Below are 21,671 nucleotides of genomic sequence, written 5' to 3'. Positions count from 1 at the left end.
AAACTGTGTGTGAAATAAAGAATGCATTTATTTATACAACCTCTCCTTTCTGCATTAATTTTGCATGTTTTGATGAGAACATAATAAATGGAAGTGAAATAAAAGCTATAATTTTGTCTTTTTTCTTCCTTAAAATATCTTCAGATTTATTTTCATGGATCCGGAGAGCAGCACATCAGTCCATACTTGATCTTCTGTGCTAAACCTTTAGTCCAGAGAGGTTAACGGCACACAAACGCAGTCAGACCCTCATATTTGACAATAAAAGCACTAAGAACACTAATATAAGGGAACCATGTTATACAAACCCAACACAGTTTCTGCTCTATTCTGTTGTTCAGAGCAGGTTATTATCAGTCATTAAAACTAAGAGTATTAAAATAATACAAAAAAAAAAAAAAAAAAAAAAAAAATATATATATATATATATATATATATATATATATATATATATATTTGAATAAAAAAAAAAAAAAAAAAAAAACAACAACAGATATATGTAAAAAAAATAAAACTGTGTGTCTCTGAATACACACAGACTCATGGGGACTTAATTGAGGTCCCCACGGGTAAACAAGCTAATAAATTACACAGAATGAAGTTTCTTGAAAATCTAAAAATGCAGAAAGTTTCCTGTGAGGGTTAGGGTTAGGGGTAGGGTTGGTGTAGGGCGATAGAAGATACGGTCTGTGCAGTATAAAAACCATTACACCTATGGAGAGTCCCCACAAGGATAGCTGACCAGACATGTGTGTGTGTGTGTGTGTCTGTATGTGTGTGTGTGTGTGTCTGTATGTGTGTGTGTGTGTGTGTGTCTTTGTGTCTGTATGTGTGTGTGTGTGTGTGTCTTTGTGTCTGTATGTGTGTGTGTGTGTGTGTGTCTGTGTCTCTGTCTGTGTGTGTGTGTCTCTGTCTGTGTGTGTGTGTGTGTGTGTGTGTCTGTTTGTGTGTGTGTGTGTGTGTCTGTGTGTATGTGTGTGTGTGTCTATGTCTGTGTGTGTGTGTGTGTGTGTGTGTGTGTGTGTGTCTGTGTTTGTGTGTGTCTGTGTTTGTGTGTCTGTGTCTCTGTCTGTGTGTGTGTGTGTCTGTGTTTGTGTGTGTGTGTGTGTGTGTGTCTGTGTTTGTGTGTGTGTGTGTCTGTGTGCGTGTGTGTGTCTGTGTGTGTGTCTGTGTCTCTGTCTGTCTGTGTGTGTGTGTGTGTGTGTGTGTGTGTGTGTGTGTGTGTGTTTGTGTGTGTGTGTCTGTGTGTGTGTGAGCGCGCGGTGAGGACATGATGTTCAGCAGAAATCTCTCAGCCAGTATTCTGAGATCATATTGGTCACTGAGCCCCTTTCACACTGCCATCGGACCCCGTCATATTTCCGGAACATTGCTGGGTCACCTTCTGTGTGAAAGCAACCACGTCCCGGGATTGAATCCGGCATTGAACCCGGGTCGGGGACCTAGTAACATTGCGGGGTTCGACCCGGGACGAGCGCTGTGTGAACAAAAGCCAGGTCTAATTCCGTGTCGAAGTGATGACGCGCGTTATCACGCGACTCTTTTACCGGCTGTTTTGAAGGAAGATCAACGTTCGTGATGTGCAAACTGTAATGAAGCAGAGATCAGTTAGTTCCTCACTTCCGCGCTGACGGCGAGATCGTTTGCTTGCTTCAGTGAAAGTATAACGTGCCTAGCGTTGTCGACTCGTACATTACACATCACGCGCTGATGTCACGTGACGTTACGGGATCTTCACGGGCTGTGTGTGAAAGCACGCACATATCCCGGGTCATCACTGGCAGTGTGAAAGTGCACAATCTAGCGACCAGGGAACAATTGCAGGAACACTTTACCCCTGTATTTGCCGGAATGGCAGTGTGAAAGGGGCTTAACTGGCCAATAAACTCTATTAGATATGATATTGAGCATTATACAGCGATATGAAACTGGTATCAGTCAGTCATGAATACTTACTCTAAGAGTTCATAGTTAGATTTTTTATCCAGAGCGTTTCCTCTCATCTCTCTGTAGAATCTCCTGGAAAAGACAGAAGCAGAAATGAGCACGAATCGTCCGGCTGCTGCTGATCAGAGTCTGACGGGACGATGAGCGATGCACGCACCTGATCTCGAGACACCCCAGCTTCAGCGCGATTTCCTGATCCACCCGATCCGCCGTCTCCAGCATGTAGCCATTCTTCACCTGCAAACAGAAAGATGCAGAGATTTGAGCTGATATTTCTGCTGCAGAAAGAAATGTCAAGAACCAAAAAAAGACCTCTGTTCAGTAAGCATTATGTATTGAAAAAAATCTAAACAAACATATCATATAAGAATAACATTTTTTGGATCTCATTTATATCTTAAAATTTGTATATAGTTTTAAATTATGATTAAAATTGAATTATTTAATTATTACAATTTAAAGAATGTAAAAAAAATGTATTTTTTCCCTCATAACTATTAACTAGTGATTAAGCAAAATATGATGCATTAAAAATTATGACATCAACCACGGTAAATAATCATTAATCATTGACATCAATAGGTTTTATATTATTATTATTTTCTTTAAAAAAAAAATTATGTCATACTTAAAATTTAATTATAGAATATAAAAATTATTAAATAAATATAATAAATATACTACAGTATGTCGTTTTTCTTAACACTACGTTATTAACTATTAATCAGTTAATCCCAGTAAGATGCAATAATGAAAGTCATTATATTATTATTTGTATATTTAAATATTTTCTGCATTAAACCTTTAATATAATCATGAATAAATATAATAAATATACTTTGATATATAAAATACTTTTATATATATAAAATGTACTTTTAGAATAAAAACATTAATATTTTAGATTAATACTTAATATGAAAAATATATTTTAATACTTAAAATATTAAAAATACACAGCCTACATTTTTCACATCATGAAATTGTGACGTTATACATAATAAATTAACTAATGCTTATAACAACAAAATTATTTAAAATTTTAGATATAACACACACACACACACACACACACTGAGGTCATCTGATGAAGCCTTTGATACGGTTAATCATGCAGTGCTCCTTTCCAAATTGTCTACATTTCAACTTTCATCTGAAACTTTAGAATGGATATCCTCATACTTGCTAAATAGAGAACAATGTGTAAAAATCAAAGGAGCTAAGTCTAGCAACTTGCATTATACAATGGGCGTACCCCAAGGATCAGTAATAGGTCCTTTACTATTTAGTTGTTATATTAATGATCTCCCTCAACAGTGTGAAGGGACTCAAGTACAAATGTATGCTGATGATACTGTGATTTTTACACATGCGAGAACAGCTGAATTAGCAGCTGAGAAGTTAAAATCTGCTATTGAAAGAGTTACACAGTGGCTGGAACAATCATGTCTTAACTTGAATATTGGTACAATTAAAGGAATTTTTTTTCACAAAAACAAAAGTTAAATCTCCTGATGTTGCAATATTTATTAATGATGAAAAGATAGAAATAGTTAATGAATTAAATTATCTTGGTTTAACATTGGACTCTAATCTTAGTTTTAAAAAAACACGTAAAGAAAATGGTGAGGAATATTAAATACAATATGGATATTAAAAACTTCAGACAAATTAGACATTGTCTTTCTTTTGATGTAGCTAAGGCTCTGATGCATGCTACGATCTTCTCTCACATGTCTTATTGTTTGACATGTTGGGCTCAAGCTGGTGAAACTGTTATTAAACCCTTGAAATCGCTATATAAACAGACATTAAATTGTTTTGATAAAAAACCTAACCATCTTCATTCTTGTAGGATCATAGAGACATATATTTTTTTAAACTTTGACAATTTTAGACTTTATTCAAGCACGTGTATGGTTCACAAAATTTGAAACGGTCTGGCTCCTTCTGTATTAGGTGACTTTATTCATCTTCGCTGTGAAACGTTTGTGAGATCAACCCGACTATCGCATATGAGTAATTGTCTAGTTCCCTTTCGTCGTTCTGCATTGGGCTGTCATCTTTTACAGTGAAAGCCACTAATCAGTGGAATGCCCTACCAGAGGACATAAAAGGGTGTAAAACTCATGGTCTTTTTAAATTTAAGTTAAAATCTTTTTTTAAATCAAACCAACTATGTAACCACTAAGACTGGTGTAGATAAATTGACTGACTGATTTATTTTACAGCCATTTATGGCCCTGACAGTGTGTCTTTATGTATTTATTGTATGTTAACATATAGGTATTTTCTGTGTTTTGTAAGTGTTGACCTGCCCGGGGACTACGGACGAAAATTTGCCTTTGGCTAAATCAGGTGCAATGCATGAAATGTGAATTTTATGTTAAAAATTATGCATGGTCCCTTTATAAATAAATAAATGAATGAATGAATGAAGCGGGACGCTGCAAGGACACCTTCACCCACCTGCTGATAAAAATAGCTGAGAGTGGGTTTGTCTTCAGCAAACTGATTGAGGAAGCCTTTGGGCAGGTAACGGATCCTCAGCTCATACCTGAAGAAGAGAGAGAAAAACACACTAAATAAAAGAGTCATGACAGGAAGAATCACCGTATGCCCAAACCATCTCTCTCTCTCTCTCTAACACACACACACACACACACACGTGCTGATAACAGACTCGATCTCATGAGGAAACTCATCTTTCACCACCAACTTAACAGAAAAACTAAGGGACCACTTGGCACAAAATAATTTTGTTTTGGGAAGAATTAAGTTGTTTTGCATTATTTTTGACAATTAAGTATATTTTTTAAATAAAATAAAATAAAACAGGGTTCCTTTTTTACACTATTATGGACTATTATGTCATTTTAAATAAAAATAATATTTTATTTATCAACCACTTTTCAGGGTACTCAAAGAAGCTCTAAAGAAATGACAAAAACAGTAAAACAAAAATAGATCAAATTAAATTAAATAACAGAACTTTATTTTATACATTGTTATTTTACTTTATTTACTTATTTTATATACTATAGTTTTATTCTTAAATGTTCATTCTATTTGCACTATTATTATATTACCTTTAATAATAATAATAATAATAATAATAATAATAATATTAATAATAATAATATTTTATGTATTGAGCAGTGTTCAAAGTACATAGATGCTTTATGACAGATAAAATGTACAAAATTAGTAAAGCAAAAAAACTAATATATTATATTAAATATATATTTTAATAATTACTTTAAATTATTATAATAATACATTTTAAATAATAATAATAATAATATATTTTATTTAGCAGTTTTCAAAGTACATAAAGATGCTTCCTAATGATAGATAAAAATAACAAAAGCAGTATTGCAAAAGTATTTTATTATAAAGTAATGTTTAAAGTAATTATTAAAATATTTAAATAATTCTTTTATTTTTTATTTTAATAATTACTTTAAATAATAATAATCAATTTTAAATAATAATACATCATACATTTTTTTAATCAAGTTATTTATACACATGAAAAGACTTCTGTGTGAAAGTGTGTGTGTGTGTGAGCCAAGAGAACTAGACTGAAAGCAGAATCAAATTAGCTAACAAATTAATATCTAACAAATAAACAACAAATGTCATGAACCTACTGCGAAAAAACTAAATATTTCTGGCCAAACTGTACGTAGGATATATGCTGATTACATGTGTGTGACTATGAAAATATTTGTTTTCACATTTAAAATATATTTTGCTTAAAGGCCAACTTTTATTAAAAGAAAGAAAGAAAGAAAGAAAAAACACTTCCAATTTTAGAATACATTTGGGTGCTTGTAAAATGCAAATTTTAAAAGATTTTTTGGACAATAAGAATTCATTTAAGTCAAGTCAAATTTATTTGTACAGTGCTTTCCACAATTCACACGTCTTTACAGAAAATCATACGGTGTGTATATATATATGACATAAATTTACTTACAAATAATTAAAACTTATGAAACAATATACACATTGTAATACTATTTTAATTTTAATAATGCATACTGTAATTAATTCATTAATTAATTCCTGATAAATATTTAAATAATACATTTATAAATGTATATTATATTAAAATTATAATTAAATAAAATTGACTTGAACGTTATTTTAATTAATAATATAAAAAAATTGAGAAAAAAAATCAAGTGAAGCAATTGAAAATGTATATAAATAAATAAATAAAAATCTATTTATATATATATATATATATATATTTATATATCTATCTATATATATACATATACATATATATGTATATATATATATATATATATATATATATATATATATATATATACATAAACTTTATTATCAACATGTATTTTTTGGCTTTTTTCATTTTTAACAATATATAATTCTCTGTAAAACATCAGAATGGGAGTAATTCGATTATTGGGAATGAATGCAGGACAGAATCTGGCCGGGATTTCCCACCGTTTCATAATAATCAAATGAGATACTGAGAGAAGAAACTAAGGGAAGTAGAAAATCTGATTATTCAGGAATGAAGGTTTTCAACGTCTCTTCTGCTCACCAAAGCTGCATTTATTTGATCCAAAATACTGTAAAAAATGTAATATTGTGCAATATTATTACAATGTAAGATAACTCATTTCTATGTGAATATCTGTTAAAATTTAATTTATTTATGTGATGCACAGCTGTATTTTCAGTATCATTCCTCCAGTCTTCAGTGTCACATGATCTTCAGAAATCATTCTAACATTCAGATTTGCTATATGAGACCAGGAAGATCCAGACTGAAGGTTTTATGATGGTCTGGTCCCAGTTTATCATTCATGATGTAATGACGCACCGGTTGAAAATCAATGAAAATCTGTGACGATTCAAGGCAGTTGAGATGTTAAATGAATCGCGATACAGTTTGGGGTGTAAATAAGTGTATTTCTGAGGGAACTGATATTTTAATTTCATTTGCCTCTGTATAATGCATATAAAAGCAGTGTTTATAAGCACAGCACTGCTTTGTTTACAACTGTATCGCTGCTGCTCCATAAGCGCCACCTGCTGTCAGAGAGTGAATGTAGATGAGGATGTTTTATGTAGTATAGTTTCGCACAACTGAAGCCAGACCATTGTGTTTTTCCTTCAACTTTCAAAATGATACAATCTAATCTGAATCAATCTCTGTTCATGCGTCGTGTGTTCAGCATCTTTATTTAGATCGTGATTCAAATGCAGTGGTTGCTTGTCATTTTAAATTATAAAAGCACAGAAAATGGCTTAGTTTGTTCATGTGATAGATTTTTGGGATTTGTTTTAAAATTTCAATTTCACAAAGACGTGTGCAGCATTTAGTCTGAGAAATGATGAAAGGACATAATTTCATTCATAATTTGTCTTAAATTGTTCGAAAATCACATTGTGAAATCAGTATCTTGAATTGTGAGAACATACTCATCCACAACACCAGCAAAAGCACAAATACTCTCCCTCCAAGAGATCAGATCAGATCAGATGAGATACGTCAAGCCTTTCTGACGTAAAAGCCTTCTCAAACAGCAGCTTGTGTATGGGACAGTTAAAAGGCGGGAAATAAAATCACCGGCGCTCTTTTCAGTCTTTATGCTGTGAGTGACATAACAAAAGCTGGTGAGAGTGAATTAGTGGCGGTGAATAGACGCGCAGCTGCTTCACGGGGCACAAGGGCCTGACGGCTCCGCTGGTGCATTGTGGGTAGAGACAAGGTGACATAAAAATACCATCTGTGAGGGAACATGTCAGAGACTCTGATAAAATAAAACACACACACTCAGATGGACACAGACAAAGAAAAGGCCGGCCACAGGCACACTAAATTTATAGGACGATGAATTTAAATACTCTTACTGCCACAAGCCCTAGCCCTCATGTCCCGTACAGATACATGTGATGTTTATAATGCAGAAGATGCGCTTTCATTCAGAAAAACAACCTTAAATAACAAGGTAGATTTAAAAAAACACATGCTGGTTTGAGCCGGTCTCCCAACCTGAGCTGCTAAAAAATGCATGAAACCTGCCTGGTCAAGCTGAGATCAGTAAACCAGTTAAGGCTGGTCAATAATGGTCTATAATAATAATAATATATAATGTTCAGGAAGGGTCAGAATCTAAATCTATGTGATGCAAGAAATATCGCAAACCTGAATCAATCTGTAATCAATTAAGAGGAACTTTTGTCATCTTCGACACAGTGTTGTTATTGTTAACCAAAACTATTAAAACTGTTTTTAAAAAATCATACAAAAAATAAGCTGATTAAGCGTGTTATTTCAGCATATTAAGTTAAATTAAAATAAAATATCAACATTAGATAAAATAATAAATAACTTAATAAATAAATAAGTTAAATAAGTTTAAGTGCTAAAATTATTAACAAAAATAAATTAGAGCTAAACATAAATATTTACATTTTAATAAAAAATATTTAATATTTTAATATACATACATAAATATATGTTATACTATTTTGAAATAATGTAAATATCCAAACTAATAAACAAGACAAAAGTGCTTTACTAATAACTTATTACTTAAACTAATATATATATATATATATATATATATATATATATATATATATATATATATATATATATATATATATATATATATATATATATATATATATATATATATATATATATATATATTCTTATAAATGTTAATTTTTACATTTACTAATGCAATATTAAAATCAAAAGCTGCATGTTAATTTTATTTAATGGACCTGAACTAACATGAACTAACAATGAACAATTTAATATTTTTATCAAGTTCGATTAAAAAATATATTCGTCATTGTTAATCAGTCATTACATAAATGTAAAAAAAAAACTAAAACTAATGACTAACCTATTACTACAAAACTTAAACGTTAAAAAAATTGCTTTGGTAAGTAATAAAACTAATAACAATTACAAAAGCACATGACAAAATGTTTAAGACTTAAACTATGATGTGAACTAAAATATATTGAAAGTATCAAAATAAATGTAATATTATAATTGAAAAAAATACATAAAATACTTAAATAACAGTGTTTTTTAAGTGCAAAAATGAATGGTTATAAGTAATATTTCAGATCAGGATGGACCAGAGTCCATTTGCCGTCAAAGCTGGGTTTATTAGGCAGCATTACAGCTCCTGAATGTTTATTGCATGCAAAGCGTGTGTGAATGATTTACCTCCATTCGTCCTGTGGGCGCTTCTGCTCGTATCTCTCCCTCACGTGGGACACGCCCATATCTGGGTGGAGCCAGTGGATGTCGCCCGACGGCACGTGAGTGAGACGCAGCCCGAAACAAGCCACGTGTTTGACCTTATGAATGTCCACGATCTTCTGGATGATTCCCTGCAGACACAAAACACACAGTTCAAGCTCATAAAGATTCTGAAACACACGGCGATATATAAACTGATTTATAGAACCGTAAAAATCCTGCGGCTGTTATTCAGTGATTAGAAAGCGTAATGGATCCGACCTGGATCCTGCCGTGTAAATCCACCTCAACACATTTACTGCATGTGCAGAGCCAGACGGTCACTTAAGTCTTCAAATGTTTGGAGTTAGTGGGTTAGTGTTCTCTGTTCTGTGGTATTCCTTTTATACATTACTTGACTAACGCCCTCTAAGCTTTTTTTTCTTTTCATTTAAACCCTTTAAACCATTTTTCAGTCCTCATCATAGAGGAATTGCATTGATTGTCCCACACATGACTCCGATGACATCACTGCTGCTGAGATGATGCTCTTAGAATGTAATAAACAGGATGTGAAAGTGATGCGGTCGTCACGGAAGCTGGGTTGTTGCCATGAAACCGCCGTGGACCTCACTGATTGGATTACGGACACGGGCAGAGCTGCCAACGGCTCACACACACACACACACACACACACATATAGGCATTCACTTCAGACGGATTCTGGCAATGTGTCTGAAAGTCATTCTGGTTACACACTAAATGGATTACATAATCACATAAGAGCCAGAATAAATACTGATTCTATGAGGTGGATTATTGCCATGTCTACATTAATGATCTAATCAGATGCAAAATAGTTAGATAAATGAGATCTAATATCAGCCTAATGTACTTCACAATAACTTACAAAGTACTCCAACTCCAACTTTCATTTTCACTGTAAATTTCACAACAATATTTGTAACTTTATACGGTCATGGTATAGATCAGAATATAGTTATTTTTAGTATAAATTTGACTGAAAATTAATATATAAATATAATGCACAAAATATACAATAAATGTCACTGGAAATTAAAATAGAAAATTTAATTTATAAATTTAATTGATAATGTCATATTTTAAATAACCAAACAACTGAAATCAGTGTTCTTAACTGAAACAATTAAAATTAACTTAAAAATTATTTTTGTTTATTATATATATATATATATATATGTGTGTGTGTGTGTGTGTGTGTGTGTGTGTGTGTGTAAAACATAAACTAATAAAAACACAACAAAATTACTAAAATGTAACAACTAAAATAACTATAAACTGAAAATATACACAAAAGAAAATATGAAATAAAAAATATGCTAGTATATGCATAATACCAAAATAACACTGACTGAAATACTTAAATGAAATGCACTTCATCTCAGTCGATTGTTATTATGTATTTATTAATTTATTTCAATAAATTTTGAACCTGGAAGGACAGAAACCAGAATGTAAGATTATTAATAACCAATGAAAAAATGTGGCATCAGTGTGAAAACAACCTCACAATATGTTACACAAACGTTAAAAACAAAATAAAAATTATGAAATGAATATTTCTGACCAGTATATGCAGATCTGTGACATCAGATTAATTTTACTTCAACAATCAACCTTGTGTGGTATATATATTTAAATTCCCTTCTGGTGTCTTTGTGCAGACCGAATAACCTTAAAAAACCGAGAGACAGACACTACAATAACGCACCCAGACATCATCTCGCAGACAGCAAACACACTACAGTACTCTTCACAGACTAGATCACGCGTTTCATCAGGTCTAAAAACTCACACTGACACTCCAGCCAAAACACGGCATATTTATGATGGCACGTTCACAGCCGGAGTCCCCCAAAGCTCCGTCTGTGGACCATTTTCAGGCTAAAAGGACCGTCAGGACAGTTCAGTGTTAGGCTTTACCAGCAGGACATGACTTATAAACCGAGCACAGGCCGGCTGGAACCTCCATCTACACATGGCTTTCTGATTACCACTGATGGTTTGGCAAACCCGTGGTGTGCAGGGACAACAGAGCTGGATTCCCCAATGCACCCTGGCACTGGGAGCGCTATCCCGGCATTTACTGTATGTGTGCTTTCAGTAAGATCTGGATCATCAGTCTGCGTTTGTCGGATTCTACTTTAATGCTAATGAGCTCTGCTGACTCCGCCTCTTTAATTCTGATCTGCTCTATGAGAGACTGTTTACTTTAGCCACATTCATAGTGAAACTAGCTAATTAGCATATTATTAGGAAAGGCAATTTTCAATGATTCATTTAAATACATTATACTCGCTGCTGGAGGTTAGATCATGAGGGATTTGCGCGAACATAAACGCATTTAAGTAGATCAAGGGCGCATTTCTCCAAACGTAAGTAAAGCCTCTGAAATTTCAGTCACTCAGATGTAGGGAGTAAATGACTACTGCTGTGTTCATTATTACATCCAACAACAAAACAGCTCTATCACTGAGTAGTCATCATGCTCGTCTGCATCTCGGACTGATGACGGTCACTCAGGGCGGGTCTGAGGTAAGACACAAGTCTGTGCTAAAACGATGCTGTCAATCAAATAATCATGGGAGGGGCCTCCAACGGTCAGACGGCTCGATTTGAGAAAGGGGAAAACATTTAAAGAGATAAACTACTTGGTGGATTTTTATCATTATAGGGTGGTTGTGTACGCACACTGCCAACACACATTTCAGTTCAAACAACTTGTAAGAGTGCATGTAGCATTATATAACCCCTTTAAGTAAAGATCATGCTCCATGAAGATATTTTGTACATTTCCTACCATAAACATATAAAAACTTCATTTTTGATTAGTAATATGCATTGCTAAGAACTTCATTTACACAACTTTAAAGGAGATTTTCTCAATATAGATTTTTTGCACCCTCAGATTCCAAATATTAAAATAGTTGTATCTCGGCCAAATATCATTATATCCTAACAAACCATACATTAATGGAAAGCTTATATATTCAGCTTTCAGATGATGTATGAATCTGCATTTATAAAAATCTACCATAATGACTGGTTTTGTGCTCCAGGGTCACATTTATATCGGAACAAGGCACCCACTGTAAAATATTATTATGTAAAAATGAAGTTGTAAATAAAAATTATGAGAGCATGTTTTAGAAGAATATACTATTTCAATCTTTCTACTTAATTTTGTAACTTTAATTCACTGTTACTTGCAATTTCTTTAAAATTAATTTTATAATATGCTAATTTGTTTCTATAATTTTTTTTTTTTCAGTGCATGAAACTGAAATGAACATGCATTTTGTTAAGTGACTATTCAGCCCTTCAAATATCCGGAGGACATGAGCAAAGACAAGTGGATGACAAGCTGTTTGCTATCGGCTGGTTAATCTGAGACTGAAACAACAGCAAATCTCCCATTAGAGTAATTAAAGCGCTTTGAGTTTAATGAGATAATCGCTACGGTGTAGATCTGCATTTCAAATGAACTTAAAGGGACAATAAGTAACTTTTTAGGTATTTTATTATCTAAAATCAATATTTTTATTCATAAATATGCCCTCAATGGTGTACAAATACCTATGCCAATGTTTAAACTAATCCTCGTAAATGAAGAATTTATTATCTTTATATACATGGGACGGGTAGGTCGACGGAGGCTTCCATGTAGTTCCGCCATCTTGCAAAACTATAATAGCAGGGAGGGACAAAAAGTACTAAGCCAACGCGTTTCCACAGCGCGTTTTCGGTCAGAGCCAGAAACGCAGGTGCAGAGCAGTGAGAGGCGCTTGAAACTGCACCGGCAAGTTTAAAAGTCTGGATTGCATTCTTATTATGGACCATACATTCAGGACGGTGACGAGTCTGCTTACAGACAGGAGGTAAAAGAGCTGGCTGTCTGGTGCAGTCTCAACAACCTGGAGCTTAACACGCTCAAAACAGTGGAGATGATCGTGGACTTCAGGAGAAACCCCCCTGCACTCCCCCCACTCACCATCATGAACAGCCCTGTGACTGCAGTGGAGTCATTCAGGTTCCTGGGCACCACCATCTCTCAGGACCTGAAGTGGGACAATCACATTGACTCCATCGTAAAAAAGGCCCAGCAGAGGTTGTACTTTCTCCGCCAGCTGAGGAAGTTAAACCTGCCACAGGAGCTGCTGAAACAGTTCTACTCCACTATCATTGAATCCATCCTCTGCACTTCAGTAACTGTCTGGTTCAGCTCAGCTTCTAAATCTGACCTCAGAAGACTACAGAGAGTAGTCCGGACTGCTGAGCGAATCATCGGTTCAACTGTCCCATCTATTCAAGAACTGTACTTATCCAGAGTGAGAAAAAGGGCTGTCAAAATCACTCTGGACCCCTCACATCCAGCACACTCCCTCTTTGAACTGTTGCCATCTGGTCGACGCTACAGAGCACTGAGCACTAGAACGACCAGACACAGGACCAGTTTCTTCCCTCAGGCAATCCATCTTATGAACAGCTTATAATAACGGCGGACACACTACACTTTATATTTATATACACACACACTTTATTTATCTAACACACATACTTAGTATACACTTAAATTTTGCACACAATATATATGTACATACATAACTTCACTTTGTAATATACCTGCCTACAATTGTCATTTGTATATTGTCATTCACTGTCTACCTTTTTTGTATTTTTTATTCTTTTATTATGTGTTTTATGTTCTGTCGCTGTCATTCTGTTGTACTGCGGAGCTTCTGTCACGAAAACAAATTCCTCGTATGTGTAAACATACCTGGCAATAAAGCTCATTCTGCTTCTGATTCATATGCCGCGCCACAGGAGAAGAAAACATCGTCGCCAAAACAGTCAAAAATAGAACGTAAAAGGAAACGTGACCGTAGATTACAGAAAACAAGAGTTAATGTCGGGAAGCTTTTTCTAGGTGGAAAGAGCTAATGCTGGATAAAGATTTCAAAAGAGACGCTGAAGTGGCCAGTTTTCTTCTCGACAGGTAAGTCAGTGTTACAATCTATATTACAATATTTTTTTTATATCTAACAATGCACATTAATCAGAAAATATAACGAATAAAGAAGACATAACTACTAATCACAATATTTCATGTTTTCCACAGTCAGTAATTCATACTGTAACATTCGTTTGTTAGTTGTCATGTTGCAGTTTGTTTGAAATAACACACCTGTTCACCTGAAGGAAAACTTGACGAAGTGCTATTAGAAGACATCCCGTCAAAGCTTTTTGGTACATATCGCCTACCTTAGATGCAACGCTCATTTGAAAAAGCGAGGCGCTGGAGAGCAAAATTAGTTTGAATGCAAAATACAATTTAACCACTAGATGGGAGTAATTCCTACTTACTGTCCCTTTAACTATATGATATGTTAAAGGAGTCATATGATGCATTTTTAAAGATCCTTATTTTGTGTATTTGGTGTGACAGAATATGTTGACATGCTTTAATGTTCAAATGTTTAATGAATTCACATATATTTTAAATCTGTGACTACATGTAACAACAAAAAGTAAAGCATGCATTTAATTTCTGAGTGTTCAGCTCAGCATCATTAGCATCACAAATGATTTGCATGCAAATTGTCATTTAGAAGTTGTCATTCCTGCCTTGTTATTTTATATTTAGATCTCAATGCTAATGCATTTGATTTATATTTACATATTCATTTATTCATTAAGCAGATGCTCTTAAACAAAGGGACTGCCAAATAATGACAGCTAACACGAGCAATGTAAAAGTTTTTCCTTTCTGTAAAAGAAATGAGCCATTTTCAGCAGAAATGACATGGTTTCAAATTTGAATACAGTTGAAGTTTAACTGTATCACACTTTAAGTGTTTTTCCACTTCTCTTCAACCACTAAAGACCAGCCAGACCTCTGCATGTTCTCAAAGATCAGAACACTTTTTTCTCTGGGTTAAGACAACACACCACAGATGAATATGTAAAAAATTATAACTAATAGATATTACCAGTCTTCCCCTGCTGATTCATCATATTACATTAAGACACATTTTCTGATTAATATGCAAATGTAGTATTATCTAGTTAAATATGCATAAATTTGCATACATTTGGACAGAGCCATATTCAGAATTCGTGTTTTGTTTTGTTGACATTTTGGGGAACTATTGATAAAAAAAATGAGGTGAATGATGTATGAACAAATCTTCAGAACAGATATTAATATAAAACTGTAAATGTTGGTGTATGTGAGTGCTACACAAGTGATTAAAACATTAAAGATATGTTTAATTCAAATCTACAGATCTTATATGTTATAGAAGCAAAACAGGCCAGCATCTCAAAACTGACCGGTGTTTTCGTTATTTTTAAAGATGCAAATGATGCATTATCTAATTAAATATTCACTCACTTTGCATACATTCCCAGAACAGAAATCTAACATTGGACAAAGTCTAATTTAAAAGTGCTTGTCTGATTTTGTTGACATATTAGAGGAAAATGTTTTTTTTACTAAGGAGATTATAGATAGTGGTCAACCGATATTTGTTTTTTGACAGCTGATGCCAATGCCGATATCTTGGAAAGCAGGGGGCTGATAGCCAATATAAAGCAGATAAGATTTAAAAATATATATATTATTATTAAAATTTTAGAAATTTGAAATAATTTGACAATGGATTAAAAAATAAATCTGTAAAAGAAACATGCATTCTTTGTTTAATTATTCTATCTGAATATTAGACAGACTTCTATCTGTTTTAGACAGAACTGTTAATGACAATGACAAACAAGAGAGAGAGTTTGAGCACTGTGTGCGCCGTCAAAATAAAAGTCCCACCTCGAACACATTGGCCAAGCAGAAAAAACGTATCAACCAATACCGATATTTGAAAAATGACAAATATCGGCCGATATATCGGTTGACCACTAATTATGGATATCTCTTTCCATCATGCAATAAAAAAGACAGAAAATACTGTCAACACAACAGACAGAAAAAATACAACAAATCCCTCTTTAAAAACATTCAGAATATAGATTATGAATAAAAGAGTATTGCAGTTATAAAGGCCCCAGCGGTCAGAGTGGAAACATGAGAAATCACCAGAGACCATCTGATCAAGAGGAACAGAATGTTTATCCTTCCTGCCAAACACTTCACTTAACACAGATGCTGATCAATACAACTGCTGCGTCTCTAACCCGTTCCCCTCACAGTCTGTAATGGATTCAACTTCAGGAGGGAAAACTAAGCTCTTCAGTGAAAGCCGAGCTTCGACAGGACAGATTTACAAACCTGACGTTCATTCAGAAACTTTGAGGCTTCAGCTGTTTGTTATCAAACCCATCCTGAAAAAAATCAAGAGACTGGCTATAAAGAGGATTGTTGCTGGTCTGAAGTGGTCTACTAACTCTAAACACCCTTGAAGAAAATTGGTTTACGCGATTAAAAACAAACAAAAGTTCAGCCAAACAACTGTCTAGACCTAAACACATGCTAATCACTATTAATGACCATGTGACCATCTGGATTTGTTAGTTTACGAAAAAAAAAAAAAACTAATTCAAACAGCTGTAGTTTTTTTAACAGCTACATAATTTTAATTATGTGTTAATAACACTTTAAATTAATGATCCATTACCATATTTTTTATTTGTTTATTTGCATTATTAATAAATATAAAAATAGTATAACTAAAGTTTTATCTGGATTTGTTAGAAAAATATATAACCAAAAAATTATACAATAAAAAAATTATAAAATAATGATAAAATATATTACACAATTTACTGATTTATTTATTATTAATTGAGGTTTTATAAATTATAAACAAATATTTATATAACAAATAAAATTAAATATGTATATAATAAATATGATTTTATCAATTATAAACAATTTGCACATTTATACATTTTAATTAAATTATCTTTTTTTTTTCTTTACATACTTAAAATACTATAAATTTAAACATAGCACTTGAAAGAAAATTTTTTTTTTTTAAATGCACTTAATTAAAAAAAGAAATTAATATGTCTGGACAGGTAGATTCTCAGATAACAGTAGTAAGAAGAAAATCATTAATGAGAAATAGCCAGACAACTGAGACCAGCTAAAGACTTCAAAAGCCAGAATCCATAACCCCTCAGAGACTGGTTCTGTCAGCATAAAGACCCAGACAGATTCTATCAGCTGTAGATACTGATCCTCACAGATACTGTGATCTTTCTCTCACCCTGACGTCGGTGCCGTCTCCATGCCGGATGTTACTGGACCAGGTGCTGTGTTCACTGTTGTTCTCAAAGTGATGGAAGACCTTCAGGACTCTGTCCGGGGCCCCGGGGGCCCGCTCTGTCCCGGTGCTGAGACGGGCCTTGGCCCCGGCGCCCAGGGTGTGGTTGGGCTCCAGGTACGCTGTCGCCATGCCTTTACTGTGCGCTAGGTGTCTGTCATATTCTGTGCAGAAACAAGAGCGAAGGGAAAACAGGTCAGGGCTGTAGTCTGATTAATTATTGCAATCATTTAATTTTAAATAAATTAAATAATATATTCACATCGTGTTTCAATGTGAAGTGATGCAGATTAGATTTTTCCTAAAATATAAACATTTTTTTTTTATATATTTTTTTCTTCTCCTAATTAACAGTGTAATATTTGCAATATTTTGTTCAATATGTGTTTATTTAAAAATAGCAGTAAATAGTTATAGTAATTATTATTATGATTATTGATATTGATTATAATCCCAAAAATGTAGCCAAATTGTGCAGCCCTTTAAATCAGGGTTATTATAAAACTAAACCACTAAAAATTTTTTACCTGAAATAAAATAAACATTAACCGAAATCAAATAAAATATTAAAAATAAACTTATTGTATTTCATCTAGTTGCCAAAAAAACTCACATTTTCATTCAGTTTAACTTGATGACCTAAAAGAACTAGATTTAAAACTAAAACTATATACTATATATATATATATATATATATATATATATATATATATATATATATAAAGACAAAAACACAACAGAATTATTAAAACCTTAAGTTAGATTAAAATAACGGAAAATGTTAAAAACAAAATAAAAACTATAATAACATAAAACTGCAATTAGTAGTTTTTAATAGATTCTAAAATAACACTGCTACAAGCAAATTTGAATTTTTCTGAAAAACTGCTATTCGATTTTCCCCCTAAATCATGCATCCCTATTTTGTCCATAAAATTAATTTCACAGGCAATAAAAGCGAACACGGTTTCCCAAGTGAGAAGAACTTTCTTCTGTCTTCTCACATTTCTCACACCTCTGATTCAATCTAAGCACATTTCTCGCTCGCTCTTGGTATGAAGTGACTCGAGAGACGCATGGTGAAATATGGTGAAGCGATAAATGTACTCGTGAAATAAAGATGTGTAATATAAGAGCAGATGGACAGCTACTCACAGTTACATCAGGGTCATGCTTTCACACCTCACCAGATCAAGCTGAAGATTACACTTCCTTCTCACTATCTAATGCTGGTTACGGTGGTTTCCAGCTAAAGGAGCCTTTAAAGGGTTGGTTGACTCTCAACACTCAACATTTCTGATGATCATCTAACCATACATTAAACTTTACAACACACGCAGGACAGAAGGATTGATATTTGAGCGGTTTTGAGGCAAATCATTCCCATCAGGAGCATTCCAACAATCCCAGACGTCCACTTATCACCATCACAGACATGAAACACAGCCGGCAAAACACACACACACACACACACACACACACACACACACACACACACGGCAGCACAGTTACACAACTCCGTGTGTGCTTCCTGTTTCCAGTGTAATATAAAACTAATCCAAATAAAAGATAAACAATGAGTCCTTTCACAGTCAGATCGAGAGACAGAGCAGGTAAAACATGCATTTAAAGAGCTGAGACATGTATTTATAATATATTATCTTACTATATATATATATATATATATATATATATATATATAACATCAACAGATTCATGTTTTAATTTTTAAATGTTTCTAAAGTAGTCTCTTCTGCTCACAAATCCTCCATTTGTTTGATCAAAAATACAATAAAAACAATAAAAAATGTGAAATATTATATCATTTAAAATAGCTGTTTTCTATGTGAATATCAATTAAGATGTAATTTATTTCTGTGATGCACAGCTGTATTTCCAGCATCATTCCTCCAGTCTTCAGTGTCACATGATCTTCAGAAATCATTCTTATATTCTGATTAGCGGCTCAAGAAACATTTCTGTTGTGCTGCTTCATATTTTTGAGGAAACTGTGATATATTTTATTTTTCAAGATTCTTTAGTGAATAGAAAGTTCAAAAGAGAAGCATTTATTTGAAATCGAACTCTTTTGTAATGTCATGAATGCCACTTTTAAGCAATTTAATGCTTCCTAGCTGAATAAATCAAGTTGTTTTCAACAGACTTTCGATCAGTAGTTTAAACAGACGTCAATCTGAAGCCACATTGGAAACCATGAGCATCAGACAGTCCTACCTGTGAGCAGAAAGGGCCAGCAAACACACAGTACAGCAGAGTCGTGCGATACACATCCATCTCTGTCCAGGAACATGAGGAGAGACGTGCGGCGTACAGAAATCCCCGACACACGTCTGTGCCTGTTACGGCTGGGGAATATCTGACACGACACGCTTTACCACACACACACACACACACACACACGGCCGAGCCTCTTCCTCTGACATACAGTAAAGTCTCCTTGCTCCAGCCACAGCAGTGTGTGAGTCATGTTTATCTGCACATCACTGATGTCTCATCATATTCCTCACGCCATCCAGGTGTGTGGGGGCGTGGCTTAAGACAGGACACACCCCCATGCCATTTACACAACAAATACTGAAGTTCGTGTAGGACAAAGAGACATACAAGCTCTGCTTTTATAACCCAGTGAGCTTCCTTGTGTATACGGTCTGCATAAGAAGCTTCCAACACTCTACATGCAATAAATAAATAAAAATAACAGCATTACTAATTAAAACCAAGTGAGAAGCGACTTACAACTGGGTTCAGTAGAGTTTGAAGTTAACATGAACATTGAATCCTAACCCTTATATGCATAAAAATAAATAGGATGTAAAAATAACGGATAAAACGGTTTATTTTTAATTCAATAACATTGAAAAAAGCCCTTAATTAATCCATAATAACAAGAGGCATTTACTATAACTATTTATTTTTTTAAATATAATAAAAAAGCAACAAAATATATAATTAAAAGCATATAAATCTATTTTTTATTTAGTGTTTTTTTTTTATTGTTCCTTATATTTTAAAATATTTATAAAAAAACTATTAAATCCAACAATAATACACACACACACACACACACACACACACACACACATATATATATATAGCATAGTATATTTTATATATTATTGACGTGTACAACTAACTGCATGCAATTTTCCTCATTTGCAATTAGTTTTAGATAAATTAATAAATGCTAAATTAATAAATTTAAACATTTAACCCAGTGCAATGCATCTCTGTGCTGCCAGATTAAAATATCATATGGCTTTAGAGCGAATGCTGATCTTTTTCGGCTGAATTTAATTTCCCATAATAAAGCTGATAAGATACAAGAGAAAGCAGCACGGAAACGGTCATGTAATCAAGAATAAAATGGGCAAAGCTGAAGGAAATCTCTTCACACTGTGAGCAAACACGAGCAAATCTGTACAGAGCATCTCTAATGATTTCACAATCTGAAACGTCACAGTTCAGGCGAATTCAACAGCTCTGCGGCTGATGTTCACACAGACGCGTCTGAGTCACTCCAGGCGACTGTTTCACTGAATCTCCGTCATCTAGGAGTCATGAGTCATTCCTGACCGCCTGAGACCAGTCTGAGCGCAGCAAACACACAATTTTCAATAATACGAGAGCAAGGGAGAATACACAAGAAGAGATGCGACGAGACAAGGGATGCTTACGTGACCTCCTGTGACCTCTGAACACACGGCTGCTCTCAAGCGCATGTTAACATACGTCACACATGCAAACGTATTGAAATGAAGTGGGAGGATCAGACCAACACACAAATCACTCCGACAACACAACCAGAGCAACCATCTGCATCCATCCACACACACAACATTAAACCACAGTGGATTCAGTCTGATGCAGCCATTAACCTTCACCTGATCTTCATGGGTCACAGATGATCTCGATCTCTAGCTTTATCAGGCTCCTAGGACAAGGATGTGTGTGTGTCTGTGTGTGTGTGTGTGTGTGTGTGTGTTTGAGGCCCTTAGTAACATCCCAACCATATTTCTCCAGTATATTCATCTCTGTTCTGAGAGATGTCTTCAGATTTAACAGCCAGAATCAAACTGTGATTGATCATTTTACATCGATCAGACGTTGTCATCTTGTCTAAACGTCCAGTTCTT

At 33.9% G+C, this 21,671-nt stretch overlaps 1 protein-coding gene across 10 annotated transcripts in view; it reads right to left on the bottom strand.

Moving 5' to 3' along the window:
* The window catches only part of ptk2aa (protein tyrosine kinase 2aa), a 57,303-nt gene that overhangs the window by 34,265 nt on the left and 1,367 nt on the right, over positions 1-21,671 (bottom strand). For all 10 annotated transcript variants that reach the window (XM_026232462.1, XM_026232464.1, XM_026232466.1 and 7 more), the window contains exons 2-6: positions 17,461-17,681; positions 9,182-9,348; positions 4,417-4,504; positions 2,105-2,184; positions 1,957-2,019 (exon numbers count right to left, since the gene is read on the bottom strand). In XM_026232462.1, the coding sequence (XP_026088247.1) occupies positions 1,957-2,019; positions 2,105-2,184; positions 4,417-4,504; positions 9,182-9,348; positions 17,461-17,681 (619 nt within the window). The remainder of the gene's footprint in view (positions 1-1,956; positions 2,020-2,104; positions 2,185-4,416; positions 4,505-9,181; positions 9,349-17,460; positions 17,682-21,671) is intronic.

The sequence above is a fragment of the Carassius auratus genome, chromosome 44 (assembly GCF_003368295.1).
Source record: "Carassius auratus strain Wakin chromosome 44, ASM336829v1, whole genome shotgun sequence".
Lineage (NCBI taxonomy): Eukaryota > Metazoa > Chordata > Actinopteri > Cypriniformes > Cyprinidae > Carassius > Carassius auratus.
The sequence above is the reverse complement of the archived record's forward strand: the minus strand, read 5'-3'. Positions and strand labels throughout refer to the sequence as shown.